This window comes from Ambystoma mexicanum, chromosome 8, assembly GCF_040938575.1.
Source record: "Ambystoma mexicanum isolate Mex_15411 chromosome 8, UKY_AmexF1_1, whole genome shotgun sequence".
In the NCBI taxonomy this organism is placed as follows: domain Eukaryota; kingdom Metazoa; phylum Chordata; class Amphibia; order Caudata; family Ambystomatidae; genus Ambystoma; species Ambystoma mexicanum.
The window spans coordinates 967,772,076-967,797,304 of NC_090929.1; the positions used below are offsets into that span (position 1 = coordinate 967,772,076).

General features: G+C 42.5%; 1 protein-coding gene across 1 annotated transcript in view; it reads right to left on the minus strand.

The window, feature by feature from the left end:
• The window catches only part of EPHA8 (EPH receptor A8), a 1,837,897-nt gene that overhangs the window by 68,711 nt on the left and 1,743,957 nt on the right, over positions 1-25,229 (minus strand). Inside the window, exons 12-15 of the mRNA XM_069610879.1 lie at positions 20,757-20,818; positions 16,414-16,623; positions 15,480-15,629; positions 13,174-13,484 (exon numbers count right to left, since the gene is read on the minus strand). Of these exons, the coding sequence (XP_069466980.1) occupies positions 13,174-13,484; positions 15,480-15,629; positions 16,414-16,623; positions 20,757-20,818 (733 nt within the window). The remainder of the gene's footprint in view (positions 1-13,173; positions 13,485-15,479; positions 15,630-16,413; positions 16,624-20,756; positions 20,819-25,229) is intronic.

Sequence of the window (25,229 nt, forward strand, 5' to 3'; positions counted from 1 at the left end):
GAGCCAGCTAGGAAGTTGGGGGATTCCCCCATGTGACCTGTCTACGAATCCAAGTGTGCTTCCCATGCTTCTTATGCCCCCCTTTAAACGTATGCTATAGACAGAAAATGAAACTGTTCTGTAGTCCCATTCGTGAGTTCAGTAGCACCATGCAGGCTCTACTCACTAAAGGGCACTGTGTTTGGGGCAACCACGTATTTTGTATTTTTTATTGGTATATTTATATCACGCACATGATGGTCCAAACCGTATAGCGGCGCAACTGAAACAACACATTTAAGCGAAGCATAACAAGAAACCACACCGAGGCACCGTAAGAGAACAATACTCTTACAGAGACCCTTACGTAAACAGGAACGTCTTCAAAGCCTTACGGAACTGATGAAGGGATTCCAGTGTCCTAATTTCTGTAGGTTCAGGTTCATGTATCTGCCTGGTCCACACTTGTGTTATTACTTCACTGTTAGGCTGCCTATGGTAGGCTTCCAGATTTCTGCCAACTGGCACAGAGGAGAAGACTGATCACTGAATGAAGAGTGCATTTATTTATTTTAAAATGACGTGTTTGCAAGCTTGCATGTTCAGAATTGTATGCAATGCTTGTGTGGATGTGCACAATACCTTTAATGAGTATGCACATGTGTGCTTGGGAGAGTGTATGTGTGTGTGCGTGTGTATGGCTGACCGAGCGTTGGTTTTACACTCCTCCTGTGAGACTAATATTGTTACATAGAAATAATGAACATGTTGTAAAAGGCTACTGCATACTCTCGGATGACTGGATTCCATTGTTTTTATTTGTCCTGGGTTACTCTACTGAGCGACTGTACATTCTGTGGCTGTAAAATGCATCTTTTCAGTACCATAGTTTAAAAACATTACCAAGGAGGAACTGCCACAAGATCACTATTAATGTCCCTGGACTAAAAATGTTCACACGATTGCACAGGCCTTACTTAAATCATTTAGCATGTTATTGATCCCTCAGGAGCCCACCACATAGCCAACCCCCAGCACTAGAAGTTGCCTCTGCCGCTGTGTGGGTGGGAGACAAGAGTCTCAACTGTGTACATCCTAGGAAAGTTCTGCTTTTAGAATTAGCAGCTGAAGCACACTGTCACTCTCCCTGCTAATTCAAACTGTGGACAAAGACAGTGGACTGCTGTAGAAAGACCTTCACGCATCTTGTAGTTTTCCAGACTTTCAATATGTTTGCACGTACACCTTTACTCTCCTACTATTGCTTGCTGGGTTATGCACGCCTAAACGTCCTGGCTACTGCACAGTAAACAATGAGGTCAAATGACACAATCTTTCTGTGACCTTACAGTGGTGCGTCCATGCTCATGCATTCACTCAAACTCACATCCACATCGATGTGTCCATCTTCCCACTCACTCATCCATCCCTAACCCTTTAATCTGTAATCTATTCATGGATATCACTTTTGAATTAATCCATCCACACAACCTCCGTATATCAAATTCCAACAAACTTGTATTTATTCATCTATCTTCAAAATCTTTCATGTGTCCCTCCAGCACAAAACCCTTACATATTCATCTATCCTCAAAAACATTCATGGAGACACACCCTCACTCTCATTTAATCATCAATCCACAAATACATATTAATTAATCCAGTACCCTAAACCACCTTGGAAAGTTTAGATTGTTTTCCATCAACATATCTATCTTCTGCAGAAGTCTGTCTGTGTGCAGGAATTGAGAACATATTTCCACCATATTGCAGACACAACTATTTCAATCTTGGTTGTTTGATGCCACCGAAACCTGCAATGTAAAAAACAAGCAAGGTTTGGCTTTGCATCCAACATCTGTGCTGGCCTATAGTATTCTAAATGAACATGTATACCAATGTAACTAAAGACAAGATCAAGGACATATCATTTGGTAAGCAATGCTGATATTTGTATGATATTCCACCCTGACAAGTAGTTCACAATGTATTCAAGCTCAGTATTTGTTATTGTGCACCCTAAAAAGCTTCACACAACCCATTGTAGGACTGTTGATATTTACTATGTTAAACTCCAGTCCTAGAATATTTGGGGAAAGTGCTTGATTTTATTGAGGGTACAAATATGGGTAGATATAACCCCCATCAACATTTCCCATGGTGACCTTATCACTCAATACCAGAGGAGGTGTAGGGGGGACCCCTTTGGCATTTCCCCATTCCCAAATTCTATTGTAAGGGCACCTGCATACACCTAGATAGAAGACATCGTAGATCATCCGGCCATGAAGTATTCACCATGTGATCATGATGGATCTTGCTAATGGAGTAACTATGGAAAAGAACATGTACCCAACACAGGGTAAACATGGGACCTGAGAACATGCTTAGATTGCAGTAACAAGCAGATTCAGATGGTTTGCATACACCGGTAAGCAACAGTGCAGGGAGAACTGGAGAAAAACACTCCAAAGAGAAAAGCCATGGTGGAATTCAACAGCAGTCATGACAGGGATCAATTTACTCTAACATGGTGGCCACAACATGCATAAGCTGAGTCTGTTAATGTGTGGACTGAACACACATTTATCACAATTCAGTAGCTACATGTGGGGGTGAAGATGTGTAGGTAACACTCAAGATTCACATTTCCACATTAGAATATTTAAAAGGTAGTGCAGCGAATCATTGAGAAACCCACATTGTCTCCATTAAAGACAAGACTAAGGGCCTCATCACGAGTTTGGCGGTAACCCTTAAATCCGGCGGTCGCACTATTACCGCCGGATTTAAGGGTCTGCCAAATCAGGGCTTCGGCAGATTTCTCCCCAGCTCTGAGCTGGGGGAAAATCTGCCAAAAATGTGCGCTATTACTGCCGGCGGGAAATCCGCCGGCGGTAAGAGCGTGAAAATTCCCCATTGAGCCCAATGGAAAATGGGGCATTCCTGAATGGGCTCGGTGGGGAATGGGGAATTCCATTACATCCAAACCCGTGATCTGGCGCTAATAGCGCCGGGGGTTTAACTGTAGGGCTAATACCGCCGGCGTTACCGCCCAACTCGTGATGAGGCCCTGAGTCTAAAAGCTGGCTGGGACTAGCAGGAGAAGTGAGAGTTTGAAGACAGTTGAACAGGGCAAAGATGTGCCTCGTCATTTCGAAAGGAGCAGGGAGAAAGGAAAAGGGAAAGGAAGTAGGTAGAGTAGCGCAAAAACAGGAGGTAGTAGAAGGAAGAAATAAGGAGGGATATGAAAACGATTAAGGGGGTAAGTTGAGGAAAGATAAGGGTGGAAGTAAATAAGAAAGGAAAGGAGGAAGAAGGTGCTAGAGGAGGTGCATGAGAGTGATAGGAGAGTGCCAAGAGGAAGAAAAATGAAAAGAGGAGGTGGAGGAGGAGGAGGGGAAAGGGTATCAAAGTAATTGGAAGGTGAATGAAAGAGGGAGGTGCGGGAGGAGAACAGAGAGGGCCACAACCAAGAGGGTCAAAAGCTGGAGAAGGTAATATGAAGTAGAAGGTGAGAGCAGTGGTGCCAGAACTGTGGTGTGGCAAAGGGATCAAAGCAAGCGAGTTTGAAGCCTCCTGTCCTGGGGCTGAGAGACCGGTATGGGGAAAACCCCATGGGAAATGATATGATATGATAAGTTATTTATAACGCACTTAAGACCCAGAGGTTTCTAAGCACAGACCCAGGGATTTAACCTGTGTTGCTCCGTGTCATCTTGCTTCCAAGGCGAGCACATTGCCGCTGAGCTATCCTCCCGAGACAATGGAAATGGAGACAGAGTGACAAGTTAATAAATAAGGCTTGCTGGGAACCATAGTCCAGAGTCTGGTGGGAGTGGCAAGCCCACAAAGGATAAAAAATGGCACAGGCTCAACGGAAACCAGTTTGTGCAGTAGAGAATCATCAAAGAGAAAAAATATAGCAGGTTAACTTGGAGCCATATTATGGGCTCTAACGGAAGAGCCATGTCCTTACTAAAGAAATCAAAGGAGAATTGCCCTAATTGTGAGATTACGACTAAGCGATGGCTCATGGTGCTGGGAAATTAGGACTTCTCTTGAATCAAAAACAAAGAAGGCTCAGGGGACAAACCCAAGTCAAGAGGAACAAACGAGAAAGCCATCCCCCTATGGTTTCTGAGAACCAGGATCAAAACTGATGTCCCCAAGATCAGAGCATAAGACTTCAGGCATTGAAAGGTTATATGCAGTAGGCTCATGAGACACCTAAACCGGCATCCAATCTGGAAGGGTGAGAGCCAGTAGCCAGTGTTCCAGTGAAATATATTCCACCAACGTCATATTTGGCTAGGGGGCAAGTAAAATGCCTGCAGATTGTCAATCAACCTACACAGCTGGTGATTAAACCAACTGTCTTGTGAGAGCCAGGTAACCACTACCCAGGATGGTTTCTGATTGTGAAGGGGTACGAGGGGGCAGGGGGCAACAAGATCTGTGATTCTTGAGAATTGTATGTGAATTTACATACTTTGTCAACTATTCAATACTCACCACATATGATTATTCTGTTTATGTATTTGTAATGCACCTAAGGCCAATAGGCTAATGGGCCCACAAACATTATATAATGCACTCACCACCCCTATCCTAGCATGAGACTGGGTTTGATTCCCACAAAATGTCCTCTTACTTGTTTTGTTCTCTTTGAACCCACACCCACTTTCATGGGGACATATTCAGATTTGGTGTGTCCATTATTCCAACCCTTGGGCTTTGAAACAATATTTTTCGCTTGAAATCTTACACAGGTTATAAGTCATCAGTTTATCCCTCGTCATATGAAATGAAGTGATAGGAACGGCATCAAAGGGCTTCACTTAGAAGGTCTGACTGTGTAAGAAGGAGACAACCAAAACTGGATAGGTAGACTTTATATGCCCACTTTGTTTTCCAGCCAGTAACCATCACAGAATAAATGGAGAACCCACTAGTATAACTCAACTCTCCTCCATCCACTCGGGTATGTACTGAGAGACCTTGGAACAGGCTCAAACATTGTGGAGGTATTGTTGTCTGAGAAGAAGCTTTGCAACCACCCACAGGAAACCACACCATATCCCCAATGGCAAACCAGGCATCTTATGGAAAGTAAGACTTCGCTGACCACCTGAAGTTACCCCACCTTGGTCATCAGTGCAGAAATGGCTAGTCCTCCATATACTAAGGACAATAAACACCTCAGCTTTTGAATAATCTAGTTTAGAATATACCCAATCTCACATATAGACTATGGAAGAACATGAATGGGTTGAAGTGATAGCTATTGGAGCAGGTGGAAACATTGAGAACACTTTACAGGAATCACTTGCAAGTATTATAAATGCCATTGGAGTGTTACAGCCAGCAGTAATCCATCCTATGCAAACTACCCACCCTACAAGTCCCACACATATTTGGAAGGGGAAGCCCCATAAGCATGTTATTTACACATTTTGAAAGGGAGGGACAAACTGGGGTTGTATAGAAGGCACTGAGTATGGTACATAGTGCCGTAGTTGAGAGGGGGGACATGTGTTTCTGAGCCCCAGTGAGATTGCCTATAACAATCTAAAGGAAGGAATTTTAGAACAACTAGGATTGCAGCCAGAATTTCACCAACAAAACTAAAGTGGTTCCAACTTACATTTTTGAAAACTTCAGCAACTCTCATAATGGATTCAGGAAAGTCTCATCAAATTATAAGAAGGCTTGACTCTGGAACAAGTAAAACAGGTACTAATTCTGCAGCAGATAATCAATGTCCTGCCACCTTAATTGCAAAGAGGAGCAAAGCAAATATATCTACCCACCATGCAAGAGGAAATCCAGGCACTCAGTGGACAGCAGAGAATCTATAAACCAAGACTACCCTAGGCCTATGGAACATCCCTGGTTGATGAAATAGTAACAACCATTACAAACAGCAAAGGGTTCAATGTGCAACTCCAGGATTAATGTTTAAGACTGTCCTGGGTATGGTGCCTGCAGCAGGGATTTGTACCCAACTTCTGGAGGTGTTGAAAAGAAAGCAGATCAGCAGGAAGAACCTATCGACACAAGTTATAGGTTACTCTACACTGACCATAAAGTAGAAATAGACTGGTGGCCCAATCCTAATCAAGAAGAGGAAGATGACCCCGTACCCAGGTGGACCAAGCTGTTTGGAAACAAGTACATGATCCTGTCACCTTGGAGATGTATGGTATACGCCCTTAAATCATAGAGGAACCCCCAGGTGGCTGTCCATTTGGACTTGGTATTATTCAATCAAGTTATGCCAGAATGGATGATACAGATCACATTGATCCATGGGGACCAGGATGTATAACCCAAGACCCATATTAGTCCTCAAGGCACAGGGACAACACATGTCTGTGGAGATAGTGTTGATGACATGGATACCACAACAACAGATCTTAGATGTAGATGTTCATTTTTTCCTCAGTGGATGAACCAGACCAAGGAAACTCTCATTGCCCTCATGCAATACATAGTATGGGCACACACATGTAATGGGGGATGCAGGCAAAGAGGGATTTTTGAGGCAGGTGAGCAGCATGGAGGATTGCAGAGATATTGACACAGGAGCAGGAAAGAAATTGGAGGGGAACAAAGGTACTTGAGGAGGGAAAGGACAGGAGAAATCAGAGGTTATTAGGAGTGATTGGAAAGTTTTGTAGAAGGGCAATCATCAATAACGCACCTGGGGGAAAGCCGATCCAAAAGGATCAATTGAAGGACAATTATCAAGAGTTTCAGAGAATCAGGAATAAAAAGGGGAATTCCCAAAAAATCGGGCATGACGAACTTAAAGAAATGGAAGCCAAAAGGGGCCTGGCATAGGCTCAGTAGTAGTAAGCAGTGTGTGATCACCGAAACTAGTGGGTGGTGTCCCAGCAGACAGTATTCTGAAACTATTGCCATTGGAGACTGCAGTCTGACCATCTTCCTGTGACCTATGCTGAAGAAATCAACTGTTTCATGAGAGTCAAGGGACCTCAGAGATGGGGATCCTGTTTCATTAGCAATCACCAGGAGAATATGTCCCACAGATCCAGAACCCCAGAGAATTGTGAATACATTTGAAGACCTTCTCTGGAGCCCTCTGTCCTGACCAAAAACGATTATGGTGGAAGATCTGGACTGAAATCCCTGGTTCTGTTAGGAGATTGGATTTTGATCTCCACTACTTTTCCTCACACTTGTGTTCTCCTTGAAAAATCACCTTCTTTTAGGTGGGAATATCACTATTGGTTCCTCTTACTCCAAACCCTGTATTTTGAATAAAAATCTTTGGTCTGAATCCTTACATGAGTCTCCCTTTATCTCATATTCCTTGTAAATTGTTTCTCCATCTCTGGATTACTCTATTTTGTTTTACTTCTACTCGTTCACAATCCAGTCTCTTTGTTCTTATTCCATGCCTGTTATGGCCTGTCCTGCCCTGCCTCCCCTCACCCCCACTGGCAGGGTCGGATTGGCCCCTCGACCTTTCGGCCCGTGGCCGGGCCGAAATCGTCCCTGGGGAGTGGGAGCCGTTTTCTGGCCACGCCTGGGCCAGTTTGGAAGAAAAAAAATATTATTTTTTTTCAAATTTCTTTTTTTCAAAAAGCCTTTCCTCCTTCTTAGGTTGATAAATAAGTAGCAACACTAGCTGAGTGATATTGTATGCATATTTGTTCTATAAAAAAGAGCTTAAGCGTAAGTGCTATACAATAATATTATCATTTGGCATTGGACGTCTGCTTGCATTCACAGTAATTTGACAGTATGGATCCATACACACAGATATTAATGATACATATGGTGATCCATTATTGTATAAAATGTATATCACATTAGTGAAATCATAACCATATGTGTACATAGGAACAATGCTATTTGATGCCACTTCCTGTTTTGTCAAGGGGTGAAAGGTCGTGTTTCATCACTTCCTGGGATGTCACTTTGGGGTGGGGTCAAATGACCGCTTCTGGTGATGTCATCAGAGGTCCAGGATCGTGAGACGAGGGGTGGACCACTTTTTGAGGCTATGGGTGGGGCACTTTTTTTTGGGTGACCATGCCCATTTCTTGTCCCAGTCTGACCCTGCCCACTGGGCTTCCAATTCACCTAGTTTCACCTGCTCTGCAGACAGCAAATCTACTTTGCAACATTGTTGATTCCATGAACATCTCCACTTTTACTCTTATACCTGATTTTTCTCCCTTCATCTACCCTCTTCACTTTCTTCTGCTAACATTTCAGCCTGCCTTCCCCTATAGTGTTCCTATAGCTACTCCTTTCATACTCTCTATTGCCACCCTTTGCCTGTTTTTGACCCACTTGGCAGTGGATCATACCACTTCCCTGTGCTCCCCGCAGTTGTTCCTCAGGTTCTGAGTTGCATGAACCTTTCATGAGATAAAACTCCACAATTGGTACCTCTACCCCTCTCTCCTACCAAGAATAGCCCCTTTTCCCCCCATCAGCCCTTCAGGCCTCTTGCCTGCCTTTGCCATCTCCTTCTTGCTTCTACTCCCCACCACTGATTCTAACTGTTACTCTTCCCTCTTCCCCTTCCTTTAGTATCTTTTGTGATAGCCCTCTCCATCTCTGTTCCCCACAATTCTCTCCCTTGTACCTCATTTTCTGCCTTCCTGTCTGTGGTTACCTTTTATCCTGAATTCTGCACACAACCTCCTGCCCTCCTCACAGTCCTCTCACAGATTTCTGGTCCTCTCAGATTCCACCTCTTCCTTCCTACTGCTATTACGATTCATTCCTAATTCACATATACACCATGTGAGATGTATGCCCCTTTCCTTAGTCTGACCATCCTCCTGGTTGCATGCAATTGTCCTCTGTGTCTCGGCTTATTAGTGCTCCTACCCCCTCACACAGCTCCTGCTCACAACGGCACCACTCCATCCTATTTCCTCAAACTTCCCTGCAGCCCCCTGCTCTGTGGCACCCCTTCTAGGCCCTGTGTCTGTGTTTGTCTAACTCCTTCATATCCCTTCTGTTGTGTTACTGTCTTGCCCAATGCCCTGACTCCCACCGTCCTTCGAAGATCTTGCCTGACCCACTGACAATTCTCTCTTATTCACCCTTACTATACATTGCCTTTTGTTTTACCAAACTGTAATTGACCTGTTAGCTGTCTGATTCTCCTGACAGTTTAGGTTGATTTCTGTCTGAGCTCCCACCAGGGGAGCATGTATCACCTCTCCCGTCTCATCACTTTACATCTTCCCATCATCTGGTAGACTTTGGAGGCTTTCCATGCTTTCCTGCAGTACTAACTAGAAATTGCCTGCTGACCCTCTGATTCTCCTCTGATTCTCCTGACTGTCTAGCTGGATCCCTCTCTGAGCTATAGCCTGGCAAGCAGTGTACAGCTCCCAATACTTCTTATCCTTCCCATGGTTAATTGCTCCTAGGGATTCTCTAGCCCCTCCCCCCACATTCTGGTAGGCTTTAGGGGCTTTCCTGTAGAACTCCAGCTCTGTTATTTGCACCTACGAGTCCCTATTCCAGGGGTCTGCAACCTTTGGCTCTCCTGATGTTTTGACTACAATTCCCATCCTGCCTAGTCAGCATAGGTAATGGAGAGGGATCATGGGTATCATAGTCAAAAAATCTGGAGAGCTTCAGATTTCAGAACCCCACCCTTTACCCCTCTCCCCCACTACCTCTGCTACGAATACCTGTCCAAGTCTTCACGCTATCTGACCCTTTGCACACTGACCATGTCCTTCACCCTCTCCCCTATTCACTCCAACTGCTACCCACACTACTGCCTACCCTCCAGAGCTTGAAGCTTGAAATGAATACATTGATGAAATCCACACGGAAATGTTACCCAGCACTTCTTATTGAAGATTTGTAAGTAAACACAATGGCAGAACAAAATCAACTGATATCCTGGATTTCTTCTATGACCCTCATGCCTGATAGATCTTTCTGCTCCCAAGCTCTCCTCCAAAGGGACCATAGTTATAAATGGTGCTATGAAAAGGAACATTTAATGTATCCCTCATTCAAGCATCAAGATAGTCTTTAAGGTTTATCTGAATGCTCTGTTATGGCACAGGGTAGTCAGCCAAACCTGCTTGTTCTTGACCACTTGCTTCTTTTCCTCTTACGCATGTATGCCCTGATCAGTCCTGTGATATCTCCCTCTGTGTTTCACCCCAGTTTGTAACTGCCAGCCCTTTGTAATTGGTTCTTCATCACTGGTGGTGTTTTCCCCTAAAGATATAAAGAGAACCCATGTTCTTCCCCACCTTATATCAACCCATATACCTTGCCTAAGTATCAAAGGATTGCTATTGCTCACTTTTAGAGAAGGAATCAACAAAATGGCAATTACCCAACTTCAGCATTTTCCAGAGGCTGGTGGTCTGCTACATGATCACCAATCAGCTTTAATGCCTTCACATGTTACTCTGTCTGCCCGACACTCTATGGAAGATTAATTTCTCATTGCCCTTCATAACAAATGTCCTGTTATTTTCTTCGTTTTCTACAGTTAATCACAGTACCTTACATAGCCACATGAAGAAGCGCCTTTGAATTGAAAAACATTGCACTTTTGTGGTTGTCCTCCTACATTCCAGATGTAGAAATCGTAGTGAGTTTGGGTCCCTAATTCTCCAAACCCACTACCTCTAATGGAGGAGTTCCCTGAGGCTAGATTCAATATGAGGGTGCCTGGCAAAACCCTGAAAAACCCAGGTGGGCGTACTTGAGTAAACAAAACCGAAGTTTCAGGGTGAGAAGGGCACACCAATCCTACATATTAACACATATCACAGTCACAAGTAATACATTTGTGGACTGAATGTATTTAATAACATTTAACAAAGAATGATGGGGAAAGAGCTCCCAGGGGTGTTTAAAATACACACATTTAAATGTAACCAACATAAACAGAAAAACTGCCAAAGCTTAGTCAATTGTTTCAATTGTGCAGTTACAGAATGAACATAAACATGGTTTCATGGACATTTAGACAAAAAACAAACGACAACAATGCTTGAGCTATGCATTGTTCAGATGGTATTATCGTTTGTTCTGTAACTGCACAATTGAAACAATTGACTAAGCTTTGGCAGTTCTTCTGTTTATGTTGGTTACATTTAAATCCAGCTCTTGTTGACTGGATTATACTTACTTCTATTGTATTTTAAACACCCCTGGGAGCTCTATCCCCATCATTCTTTGTTAAATGTTATTAAATACATTCAGTCCAGAAATGTATTACTTGTGACTATGATATGTGTTAATATGTAGGATTGGTATGCCCTTCTCACCCTGACATTTCGGTTTTGTTTACTGGAGTTCCCTGAGGCTCCATTCTGTCCTCTTGGTTGTTCAATACTTGTCTGTCCCCTCTAGTTGATCGAATTTCTCTTTTTTCTGCGCTCCTTTCAGTCATATGCTACTAACTCCTGAGTCACATACCAACTGGCTGATGAATCCCCTACACCGGGGTGCATTGCCACCTGCCTCTCCCTAATCCATGCCTGGATATCTGACAATAACCAAAAAAGTGATGGGTGGAAGGTTTTGAGTTAATCTCATCCACTGGAACTGCTTTGGATATTTGACAATGACATATGTTCTAATCCCTTAAAGACCAAAATCCTTAACATAGGCTTCACCATTCCTTAGTCTTTACCTTTGCATTAGCTCACTTCTATAAGCACACCTCCCAATTTGGTTCAATCAGCTTGGAATCTGGGCGTTATCATTGTCTCTCTCTGCTTCATGCCTCAAATCATTGAACTATGCATGAAATCACACTTTCAGCGCCACCTCTCCAAATGCATTCTAACTTTCCTTAATTTGTACTACACTGTTGAGGTAATCAAGGCCTTTTTCCTCTCAAAGCTGGACTACTAGGATAGCTGGGCTACCTGCACTTCCACAAGTCCTCTCTTTGCCTGCTACAATCCATCGAGAACCAAGCAGCCAGGCTAATCCTTCTCCTCAAACCGAGTGACAACCTTAGCCCATCTCTGAGATCTCTCCCTTGGCTCCTTTCTGAAACCAAAATATCATATATGACTCTGTGTATTATTTACTGGGCCTACTGGGGCTGGGGACTCTATCTCATGGACAAATTGCAAACATATCTTCCTCCAAGGTACCCGTACCAAGACAATACAGAGAATGCCTGCTGAGTAGAAGTATACACCATATTGTTTGGACACTCACTGTGACTTTTTTTTATCCCTGTTGCATACACTTTCATCCTGCCTTCAGTAACCTTTGCACTTGTTATCTTTTACCTCTTTCAACAATTTCCCCTTGTTATTAACATTGCCCTCTACCTTTCTGGCATAGTCACTTTGATCTCTCCATCCAGTTATGTTCTACATTTCTCTTATTTACTACTTGTTTAAACTTCGTCTGCTCTAGCACCCTCCTATGCCCACACTTTGACGTCCCACACTATCTGTGATAATGGTTTAACCTCATCAGCTCGGAAGAAAATGATGCAGCGTAAATTAATGATACAGCATAAATTATAAAGCAGATCCTCCTTCTGCTCAAACATACTACTGGTGGATTCCAGGAAAGAGAAAGTCATTTCCCCTACAACAACCATCAGACCAAGGTTGAACATTAGTTTGGACCTGGATGGAGTTGGCGGTATGTCAGCATTGATGCCACAGGCGGTCAATCAACTGCATAATAATAAGTTAGGACAGCAATTGTTTTTTTAATTTTTTTAATTAAGTATTTACAATGTTAGCAATAAAGCACGATATTCCCCCCTCTTTGGTTTTCCGATAGCAACTCCGTTGCATAATTACCTGTATAACTGAAACAGAAAAGTTTCTACCACTCAGACAAATTAGCAGCAGGGAGTGCTTAAAGGGTAGCCTACATTTATCATGGAAATGCATACTTGTTTTTCCAATTGCAACGTCCAGCATAAAAAATTAGGCGATTTCAACTGCTAAGAAAATATAACACTTCCAGTCCACCATTAGCTACAATGTAAAAAAAAAAGAAGAAATGTGTTCTAGTATCAAATGTTAGTATTCAAAAGCTTAGATTAGTTTTCTGAAATTCTCAATTAAATATGTATATATTTAACAGTTTTAGAAAACAACTAGCTTTTGTAACCCAAGCAGTTGAATACATAAATAAATAAATGCATATCTTCAATGATTAAAGAAGGGTTGGCCAACTCACCCCAGTGTTTCAGCACCATCTTTCTTCAGCCACGTGCCATTTCTTTTGTTCATAATCTTCAATGAGAAGCTGTGCTTCTCGACATCCAGCATTTCGGAGCCGGCGTTGTAAGGTGTGTACCGGTGCAGCGTGGCCGCCACTCGTAGGTTTTCAGGGTTCCGGATCAATTTATCAAGAATGCTGACGATCTGTGGGAAGCGAGGCCGCTCATTGCGGTCTTTCTGCCAGCAATCAAGCATGAGCTGGTGCAGGGAGGTGGGACAGCCCATTGGTGATGGCAGACGATAACCTTCTTCCACTGAATTAATGACCTGAAAGCAAACATTTGTGTAAAAGGGTGAATGCATGAATTCATGGGCAGGATGTCAAATCGGTTTAAAGAACCTCGAACACACAAAGCAGAATGTTTGTCCTTTTATCTCAGTAGCAGAAGCCCTGTCTCAATGGCTGTGTTAATGGATACTCATTATCAGTCTGTTTGATGAATTTATCTTTGTGCAATAGGAGCGAACAATAATGAGACGTGTTTTCAGGAAGTTACGCATATACTAGACTGTAGCTAAAGATTGTAGGATAACAGAGACAATTCAGATATGCTCTTTCAATACAAGAAGGACCACTGGGTGAAGTCACAAATGGAAGAGGATCTAAGTTGATAGTATCTCCCCCTGCAGCTAAGCTATCATCGGTGAATGTATGCCAGTGGTATTGTCTATGGATTGAATTGCGTCCACTTGATTTGTCGATTCACTGGGAAGTACATAAAAGAATTAGAAGCATCACAGGCCCTCCATTTCTCAAGAAAAACTCAAGCACTACTCCTCTACCCTACCATCCAGATCGATGCGATCAGGTGATTTATTTGTTACCATCCTTTTATTTGTATTTATTTATTTATTATTTATTTATTTGCACACACATTCAGCCAACAGAGGTTTCGCATATAGTTACACATAGCAACTAAAAAACGTTCACATTTTTAAACAGCTCAACTATCCTTTTAATATATTCCCTGTACAGTGCTAGTAGTGTAGTGACATTCTAACACCATTCTAAAGTGTCTCTGTGACATAATGGGAGAGCAGGGGCCAAAGACCACAAGCTGCCACACGTTCACCACATCTCACCAATTCCTCCACTGAGCAACTGAGATCGAGGGGTTCGGGGAAAATCTGTGACAAAACATCAGAAAATCACGCCTGCATCTGCGCTCAGAAGGCTTTTGTGTGTCACCCCTTTTTTCCAAGCAAAATGCAGCCTAATTACAGTGTGAAACACAAGAAATATCTTGCAGGGCCCCTCAAAAAAAGTCAGCACATGGATAACAAATAGTGACTCACAAAACTGAGTTTTCTTGCCTATTCATTAATAAAATGCTAAACGATTACTAGGGACGGGTCACATTAGCCCACCATAATAATAAGATATCAGGTAATATTATCCCCACCAAAAATATTGCCGTATATATGGTCGTCGGGAACGGCCATAGGCCTTATTTTTAGTGGGGATAATATTAGGGTTTTTTGGGAGCAGGGGATGCGGGGATGTCTCCCGCTCCTTTTAAAATAATACTGGGGTTCTGGGGGTGTCCCCCGCAGGTTCCATGCCTTAATATCACGTCAAAAATATGGCGATATTTTTGTATGGCGATATTTTTGCAGGGATATTAACACATGGAACCAATAATAGAGTGACTACCTTTGAGTTCTTCCAATCATTGCTATAGTCCAATAATGATCAACTACCGACTTCACAAAAGAGTAATTAGGGGGACTTGGAGATTACTTCATTGAAGCACTGCCACCGGCACCCACAGTGGAACCTAAAATGAATCTCATGAGAACTAGTCTGGATATGTTGAAATGGAACTGACCTTCTAATATCCAAGCTTCAATATCCAACAAAGGTACTCACAGACGTTTACTGAGGGCAGAATCTTATTGGGCATTTACCTCAATTCATATTCATGAGGCACATTAACATGTGGACTAAAGGTAATGTACATAGCCATTGCATATGATGACATCCTGACTTAATGCAACACTCAGGGAAAGTCAACCCGTGCCCACAAGCCGGGCAGACACATTTCATTGGTAATGAACATGGAAACATGATTAAGAGTACGTTCTGTTCAAATTGGTTAATGCCCTCAGGAGGTATTAGAACACAACTAGAATGATTGCAACCAAATATGTGATGGGCAATGAAAAGCAATCTGCTGTCTTCATATTAGAATGGCTCTAGTTGTCACTGTAGAAACTATTTTACCTTGGCATGGTTTACATGAGACCCAATGTTCTACTCACATCGCGGTTGGTCATGTTCCAGTATGGCCTTTCTCCATAGGCCAACACCTCCCACATCACAACACCATAGCTCCACACGTCACTGGCTGAAGAGAATTTCCGGTATGTGATAGCCTCGGGGGCCGTCCAGCGGATGGGTATCTTCCCCCCCTGAGAAGGCCAAAGAGTTAGAGTGAGAAATATACAAACCTCATGTGAAGCAGGGGTACATCACTGATTATTGATTGTTGGTAAAAAATAGCATTTTGTAATTTAAAAAGACAATTAGCGCAGTCCAGCAGATAATCATGAAATATAATTGACAATGAATAGTGACTGTTTATTTTTCAACTCCTGAGAATCTCTGGTGCAGGAAAAAATGGCCTTTTTAATCGGAAGCATCATCTTTTTGGAATGTGGGAAACATGCCCATTCTTTGAATATCTATATGAAAGATAACAATGTAAACATTTATAAGGGTATCTCAAGCCTGGGCCATAAACTGAGCACATACATCCCCTACGGCCAACCTGCAAAAGGAACAGGCACTAGTGGCAATAAAAATAGTAATATTAATTATGTCTGTCATTTGCAGGGTAATCACATGTTATTGTCCTCCAATTCCTCAATTTACAGGAAATACATCGTTTCCATGAGTTAGGGAAAACTATGTGTAAGCTTTATGTAGCAGTATACACGCCATCTTGCAATACTTTCTTGGTGCAGTGTTGTGGTGAGTTGTTAAATGAGAGTCCGTGTGTTTGTTTTTAAGTGTGCATGTGTGTGTACATGTTAGGGGCTTGTGAATATCTCCTAGATTCATGAGACATCATTCACCATTATCAGTGTATAAACCACACCTATTATAGAGCTTTCCAGAACATGGTAGAGTGGCTCAGGTGCAAACAAAGTTCACTTACGATGGATCAAGTGCATCTTGAAGAAGCAAGCTTACCGTGGTGGTGTACGCTGCATCTGGATCATCTTCTAAGATCCGGGAGAGGCCAAAATCAGACACCTTGCAGACCAGGTTGCTGTTCACTAGAATGTTGCGCGCCGCTAAATCCCGGTGAACGTATCCCAGGTCAGAGAGATATTTCATCCCAGCTCCGATGCCCCTCAGCATCCCCACCAGCTGGATGATGGTGAACTGTCCATCATGTTTCTGGAAACACACAAAATATACGCTCATTGTGTTATCAATGCAGCCTCCACAGATCACGAGAAACATTGAGATGCCTATTTCAGTTGCAATTAACACAGTATAACTGATTGCAATGTCAAAAAGGGGTGATCAACTCTGTATGCAAAACTGCACAGATTATTAATGTTCTCAAGCACACAAGGGATGACAAGCTCTAGAACTATTAGAACGTTGGATTGGAGCAAATCAAAGAGGCCATTCATGCTTTCCGCAGTTCACCACAGGTCACCAGAAACACAGTCTCATGGTATGCATCAAAAGGATTGCACTGCAGCTGGCAAGCTGTCCATTCTTCTGCAATCATCAGTGATTGTGTAGTGTAAGTGTCTGCACATAAAGAATGACCCTCTACTTGAAACTAAACTGGTTTAGTTATTTTACTTGTAGGAAAAAAGAAGTGCTATGGAACTTAAGTCATGCTTTTAGAAGTGGAACTTAATTCTTTTTTTGGGAATAAAAGCAGGCAGTAAATAATGGAAATGACATGAACTTGTAGTTTGTTTTATGGCCTGACTCACAGAAGCATGGCACAATCCCATAGGAAAACGCTGTGTAAATCAGAGTCCCTTAGTGAGGATTGTCCATCTAAGGATTACAACAAGGAAAGGATTGACTTAATATTTTTTGAAATTATTTAACGCTATCCAGTAATTTCTCAGTCAGCACATCCCAGTGCATAACCTGCAAATTGTGTATTTCTCGCTGTGAATATCAGATAGAGGTACACAAATATGTTCCCAATACACTCCACTCTTTAAAAAATCATAACTGAATTACATATCAGCTGGGGCTTGCATGTACTTCTAGGTTAAGCGCCACTTTCGAAAGTTTTGAGGGCACATGAAACTGGTTTTATATTACAGAGGAATTCAGAGACACAATTACATTTGCCTTTAAATCCCATTATGGGGTTGTGAAGGATTGCCATCTAGCAAGGGTGTAGTAGACCTGTTTTTATATTTGTATTAATGATAAAATGTTGCAGGTGGTTCGATCTCAGAAAGGATGGCCTATTAACCAGGACCCCCTTCTTAGTAAACGCTATACCAAATGCATGGTATACACATGTGCAGTGCTGCATCCTGATCTGTAGCACTGATCTCCAGTGGCGTAGGGCAGGTTCAGAGGTCACTGTTATCTTCTTGTCAGTTGCAGTTGCAACCAAGTCACTTCACTGCAGGGGGGTGCATTTAAAATATGCACCCTGTTCCCAAACTAGATATGTATAGGAAATCACAATCCTGCTAGCAGTACTGATCTTTAAACATACGTCAAACTTGAGTTAGGATATGGTGGATTGTATTTCTCTTAATTATAAAAAAAGCCACTTCAAATTGATACCATACTTATGTCAGCACTGTAAGCCCAGCGCAGGTTATGTGTATTCTCTGTAGACTGGCTGTCATGCTGCACCCAACCCATTAGGACAGCAGATAGTGGGAGTTGGCTCTGTTTTGATCATTTGTGAATTTGGGTAATACCTCTTAAGGCATGCTTGCTTTTGTCCGGTCACCTGTGAATTTGCCAATAAAAGAGGTGATTGCTCACTCCTTATTTGATTCTCTTTTGGACTATCCAGAACATAAGGAATCATTTATTTGGACCTCTTTGGGGAGAGTTTGACCTTTCCAAAGCTCCCAGCCATTGAGTAAAAGAAGGAGTGCTCCAAGGCAGAGGCAAGCTCTGCTCCCTATCCACCGCCAGCACATGTTAGGGTGACTCTTGTTGAGGGTCAAGCCCTTTCCCTCTGCTGAAGACCTCCGGATGCTGGGAAAACTGAGACTGAAAGGTGTCACCTTGTCCAAGTGCCCCCCAGTGGGCGTCACTGCATCCTGAGAGCCAGAGCAGCTAGCATCCCTGTTTTCACCACTTGAAACACCTCAAGCTACAGTCGATGCCCCCAAGCCAACGGGAACCACTGGTGCTGCTTTTAGCACTCACTTGACACTGAACCGCTGTGTTTGCATCTTGAAACTGGATTGATGCCATAGCGCCCCAGTAGAGTTTTGGCAGCTGGTCAGATCGAGCACCAGTGCAGCGCGCAATGGACTTCGAATCACTGCAGCAGCCAAAGTTTTGAACTGCTCCTGGTGGTCCAGGCTCATTGCCTGCGTGCACCTGAATTAACATGTCAAAATTCAAAATATTGGTGTAGGGAACCTTTAAGAGTGCTTGTGAACCAGGTCCACTTCTGGAACCCTAGGGACTGGCTATGTCCCTTTTGCACATTTTTCCTCCAAGAAAATATCTGTTGAAAACCCCTCTGTATTTCTCTCTTTCCTTTACAGGGTGGCTTTTTTGTTATATAGTGTATAGTTATTTGTACATTGGTGTGTTTATTTAAACTATATATATGTTATCAGAACTTTGAATGGACATTCCTTTTATTTTGGACTGTTGTACTTTGCTGTTTGAGTGCCAATGGATCATATTTGCACACCTTCTGAAAGTATAGCCTTCCCTTGGACAATGGTGAAAAAGTTATATCAATTAGCTGCTCCTGTTTTACCTTAATGATTGGGATCACAAATGTTTGTAGGAGTGTAGAGGCTGAGTAGGCAGCTTCACCACTTCTCGTCCTTATATTCCTACAGAGCAGAAGTAATTTCGTCACGGACGTACAATTGTTGTTTTCATGTTTTTGTTTAAATGCAAATGTATGGTAAATTTCTAAAGTGGCATTGCTAACCCAATTTATCAGTACTGCACTTCTTTTGTAAGTTTAGTTTAGCAATGTTATTAGCTTGATATTACAATGGTCAATTGCGCAGCCCTCACAAGGAAAGTGCCTGCAGATCTTTTCACTAATGGACCGATTTAGAAAGACTGCTCTGTGACTGCACAGAGGGGTCTTTCTAATTCGAACTCTCATGCCCTTGCCACACACGATTTATATAAAAAAAAGGAAAACTGCATTTTAAAGGTCTCAAGAGCAAAAGACCTTTAGAATGCCAGTTTTCCGATCAAAAGAGAGTCGGTCTTTTTCTCTTAAAACCTTTAACAAAGAGGTATTTTCACATAGAACCGTTTTTATCACTATACTATCTTTTTTGACCTGTAGTCACTGTGACTGGGTGCATTCGATCTTTGTCGATATTTTATGAAGATGCCAGAAAGGGTGAAGTGTGACCGTCAGTCATGGCAATAGCCGGTTTGCAGGGATAGTAGCTGTAGCTTCTGGGAAACCTCCTTTGTGCTTCTGGTGTCACCAGATGTTGCAGGGATATTGTCATGTATAGAAGTGGGTGCACGGCTCTCCATCAGTAACGTTGTGAATGCGTGTCTCGCCAGTCCCTGAACACCATCTATTTCCATGAGATGGCAGTACTTTGCATTTTTGACATCCATTGGCATAAAATAGCAGCATCTGTTATTATATTATGAATATGAGGATTTACTTGTTTTAGGATTGCAGTACTTGTGTGTTGGACGTAGCACTTTCCAAGCCTGCTCTTACATAGCCATACATGTTCCGTTCCTGCCAAAACCAACAATCCACTAGCCCTTTTCCTATTTAACCTTCTCAATTGAACTGAAACCATCTGGATTTTGCCAAATACAGCCATGAAAAGTTACCCTGTGGATTAAACTATGTCACTTGAAAGCGCATGAAAATGTACACAGACTATTAGCCCTCACATTGCCAGTTTTCAACGGCAGAGTTTTGAATTTTGTCTCAATTATTGGTTACAGTTTACCAGGCAACAGGAAATGTCTATCATGGAGCACAAGTAGCACCAAACCCCTCAAATGGCAATGGATGGCAACCTGAAAGGCATTATGGGTAATTAGCACTTACAACCCATACATGGAGAAGAAGAGTTACTATGTTCTGCTCATTGCATCACAATGTGTGTCCCGCAACATGATCTTTATTATTACCTTAAATTATATTGCCAGTTATAATGCCATGCCAGGCAGCCACTATTCTGTGCACAACAGATTATACATCGCAAACCCGGGTCGTTGCCTTCTGTGTAAGGACACAATTATTGCTGTTGTCTTCGAGGATTCAACATTTGAAGTTGACCAAACCTAAAAATGCCATGACTATCAAAAACCATATTGACACATAATGTGTCTGTGTTTGTTACCTTGAGGAACGTGTCAAGGGAGCCGTTCTCCATGTACTCCGCAACAATCATGACCAGTTTACCTTAACAATAATAGACACAAGTGTTAGTGCAGTATCTCAATGATGTCATCTTGTGGTTACAGTTTTGATTTTTCGGTAAAATGTATAAAACAACCGACAGTCAAAAGAATAACAGTCAATACCATAAAGACTGACCTAGATATGCACTTCAAAAGAAAACAAATTGAAGAAATAAAATTATCAATTCAGTAAACCCTAATAAATGGCTTCCATGTGTTAATATCCCGGCAAACATTTTGCCATACAATAATGGCACCGTTTTTTTGCAGCGTTATTAACCCAAGTAACCTGCGAGGGACACCCCTGCAACCCCCATATTTTTTTAAAGCGAAAGGGGGACACCCCCGCAATCCCCACTCCCATTTGCCCCATAAATTATCCTCACAAATAATGTCGCCTATGGCCTTTCCCGGCAACCATACATATGGCGACATTATTTGTGGGGATAATGGTACCTGATACCATTGAATATACAGGCTTCTATTTCACATGACTCTCAACTCTTCTATAAGATGCATTAAACACACATGAGACTAGAGTAAGTGAGGGAAGGGGCTAGTATGGTGGAAAATGAAAACCCAAATTGCCTTGACAAATAAACCTTGACAACACCATTAGATTTTGAATAGATTTCTTTGTGTGCGTTATAGAAATGTTTTGGTTAGTGTTACAGACAAGACTTATTTTTTCGTATGATTCACAGAGAAAGGAATAATAGCCCAGCACTTAAGGTATTAAAGATACATCTTTGCATGTGCAGGTGCCACAATCATATTCAAAGGCACCCCTCCAAAACCTGAGTGATGCCTTCTAATGCCAGCTATTGCTTCCAATGCATGGTATAGTCAACCAAAGGCAATGTTCAGGTCACATTCGCAGATCCACCTAACATAGCTCAAGCACATGCTCGAATAGCAAGTTAGGTTATGCTCCGAGTCATGTACAGTGCAGTATTGCCAAATGTGGGACCTGGTACTGTTGCTCATGGGCCAAGTGAGTGAAAGACAAGTGTCTAACTTTGATCATAAGATGCAAAGAGGTGTGTCTTCAGTTTCCTTTTATTTATTCGGAATTGGGATGTTTGACTAAAATGCCCAAGTAATGACACCCAATGGCAGTTAATGCCCCATATCATTGGTGCTGATAACATTTCCATTACAATCCATGACATTAAAATCCTTTTCTAAAAATGTATTCTTGAAGTTCTCCAACTCGTGTGATTGCTTTTTTGTTTTCATCAGGTTTTTGGGCATTGCAACTGGCTCAAGTTTCTTGAAAATGCATGATTGGCACAGTGTCTGCTTTTCACAATGATTCCATGCAGTAGTGTTCCCAAACATCCCTACACATTGCTTTTTGCACCAACCATGTGCTACAATCGGTACTTGTCGAATGTGCTTTAGAATTCACCATTTGAAACTCATTTCAACCCAAGTTCCTGGTGTGAGAAGTGCAAACTGCTTTCTTATGGGGTCTCATTACACATGTGGTGCTAGTAGCACAAATTACAACTATTTAACCATCCAAAATATTACAGGGCTGGGACAGTATATAATCCCACCATTATTCCCTTGGAATGCTGCTGATGGTAAACACGGTTAACGCACCTTGGAATACCTTCGTTTTTAACTCCACCAAATAGATAGAGGTAAAACTTCTAAAATCTTACATGATGCATGTAAAATGTATTTACCTATACCAACGGGAATTCCACCACTTCACTGGAATAGAAGGAACACACTTTTTCTAGTAGGACATGATAGGGTGATAAAGGGGGCATCTTTGATGCCCATGTTCACCATGTAATGCATTAAAGGTTCAGATGTGACCCTTTCATGTATTATAGTTATTTATAGTAGTGGTATTTTACATCAACATTCCCATCCTCATTATGAGTAAAAAAATGGTAAAACATACTTTTCACAGGTGGGTGTATTTATACTGAAATACGGCCAATGATATTTGAGTACATTCCTTGCTGCTCCCACAGTGACAACAATGAGCCTGAGATGAGGAGAACTGTCAGATTACCACTGGTGGTAATCAATGAGAAAATAAACGTGTGTTTGTTAGGAGCACGATGAAGTGCTATTTAAATAATTCTCTGTTTTAGCTATATTGCTGCTGCTTGGTGCGATTAGGAATAACAGATTATTTGCTGTGACTTGGAAACACCACTATTTTTAAAACTGAAGCATTTTTTCGTTGGGGCTGCTTCAAGTGTTGGGCTGTGCCGCTGAGCAATGCAAATCTCAGCCAAAATCAAACCACACTTTTTGGACACTTAGAGGATGTTTGTGAGTACACCGGACCTAGTGTTTTATTGTTGCCAGTGCTTTATAAACTATTAATTCAATAAGGGGATCTAGGGATACTAAATGATTGCTTTGACTGCAAAGATTGACAGATCAAAACAAAATTGATCAGCTTGTTCAAGCACTTTCCTTTAAGCAACACAAAGCATTAAGACAACTACCTCCAACATGTACTCAGAAATGTTATGTGTTTTTGAAGATCTTCATTCACAGGCACCTGCTGTCAGGACCCAAGATTGGAAACATTGGTATCGCTGGCGGTTCCGCCGGTGATCGGTCTAGTCCTCACCCAACATGGCGCCCATCATGACGCTGAGTTTATATAATCCGGCTCCGCCCACTTTTCGGCGCGTTGTATCTGTTATTTCATTCTCTCTCAACGCTCCGACTTTGGATTATCGCCTTCCTGTGTATACCTCCTAGTCCTCATTTCCCCTGGTTCCTTCCCTTTATCCCTATTCCTTACCTTTCTATTATCTCCGTATTCGCTACAGTTTTTCTCTGCGTCCACGAGTGCAGCTGTTACATCTGTTGCACTACCCTTCCGCTTCGCTATTTCTTTCTTTGCTCTAAACTTCCACTTACCTTACTTCAACCTGGGACTCCGGCCGCGAGGGTGCTTCTCGCACTGTGTTTGCGCGTCTGGAAACAGGAGCTTTCTTACTGGACTTGCTATCGGCTGTTCCTTCAACCCTTCTGACTGGTATTTCTTTCTTTTACAAACACGGAAGCGCTGTGCTGGTCGCCGCGGCGTTTCTCAAGCCTTTTTTACTTTTCTACCTTTGTCTACCTTCTCGGCGTAATATCTTCTGGCGAGTTGTTCCTTTCCGTTTCGCCGCAGGGGGTTAGCGCTGCTTCAGACTACTTGAGACTTTGGTACAGTAGCCCTTTCTAATTACTGTTTCCCTTTTCCCTTTTCGATACTTTCCTTTTCTACCCTTATCTCAGGGTCAGCTACCCCTTTACTCCTTTACCTTGCTTTTTTGCCTCTTTGATTCCTGCCTTCGAACACACTATCTACGTCATCACCCCTGACATCTTGGAACTGCAAATTATAGTTCTGAACCATCTAAAGGACCTACCTTCCGAACCCATCTATGGACTAGGGTTTTTTCCGCCTTCGGGCTTTTTCCCTAGAACTGAGGCTGGCCCCCTGGGGTTCCCCGGTGATAGGTCCACTCTTCTGTCACGGTGGCCTCCGGAGGGGCCAGACCTTATCTTCACGAAAAGAAGGCCAGAACACAGAAAAGCAGGGTTCCAAGGACTAAGGAGAAGCCAGGCAAGTTTGAGACCGATCCTTGTGTACGTACATCGGAGGAGTCAGGTGAGGTGAAAGGGGAGGTGGACTCGGAACAGGACACCTGCTTGGGTGAATGCTAAATCAAGCCAGAGTACCTCACTTCTTTATTCAACTTTGTGCTCTGCTTTATCCCCCTGGAGCTATTCGACTTGCTCATACTACCTTTACTGTGAGTTCCCATCAAGCCTATCAAATGCTATGATCCTGCATCTGACACCAGATGCAACGTGTACGTCCTTGATTGAACTGTTTTTGTGGTTTTACAGAACATCATTTGACCATGTGTATTGTTTTTTAATTTTTCCTGTGCTGAAACCATAGCAACTGTATTTTTCTGAATTTGAATATTTGTTTAAGGGAAACAACTGTGATACTTCTATAACCAACGTTATTTCAGCATGAAAACATATCTTGGTGGAGATTCCCCCCCTGGCAGCATCCTGATCAAAAGAGGACAGTGAGAGGAAGTGTGATGTCTAAGGCAAGAGACTGAAGACCCAACCCAAGGCTCACAATTATGTGTCATGGATATCAGTGGGTCCTCAGACTTTGAGTGGATGTAGTGGCCACAATTTTGAAGACAGTCTGTACATGATCTTCACAAATGTCCCTTGGTGCGAGTTCATGTATACTCATGAGGAACTGCAGATCATGCCAGGAAGCACAGTACAAGTGAGACCTGGAACACCCAGTGGGAGAATTAACCAGTAGGGAGGCTCCTCAAGGGAAGGGGGGATTCTTCTGAAGCCATAGTGTGCCACTTGTGTCAACCAGAGAGGAAACCTGCCCTACTCTG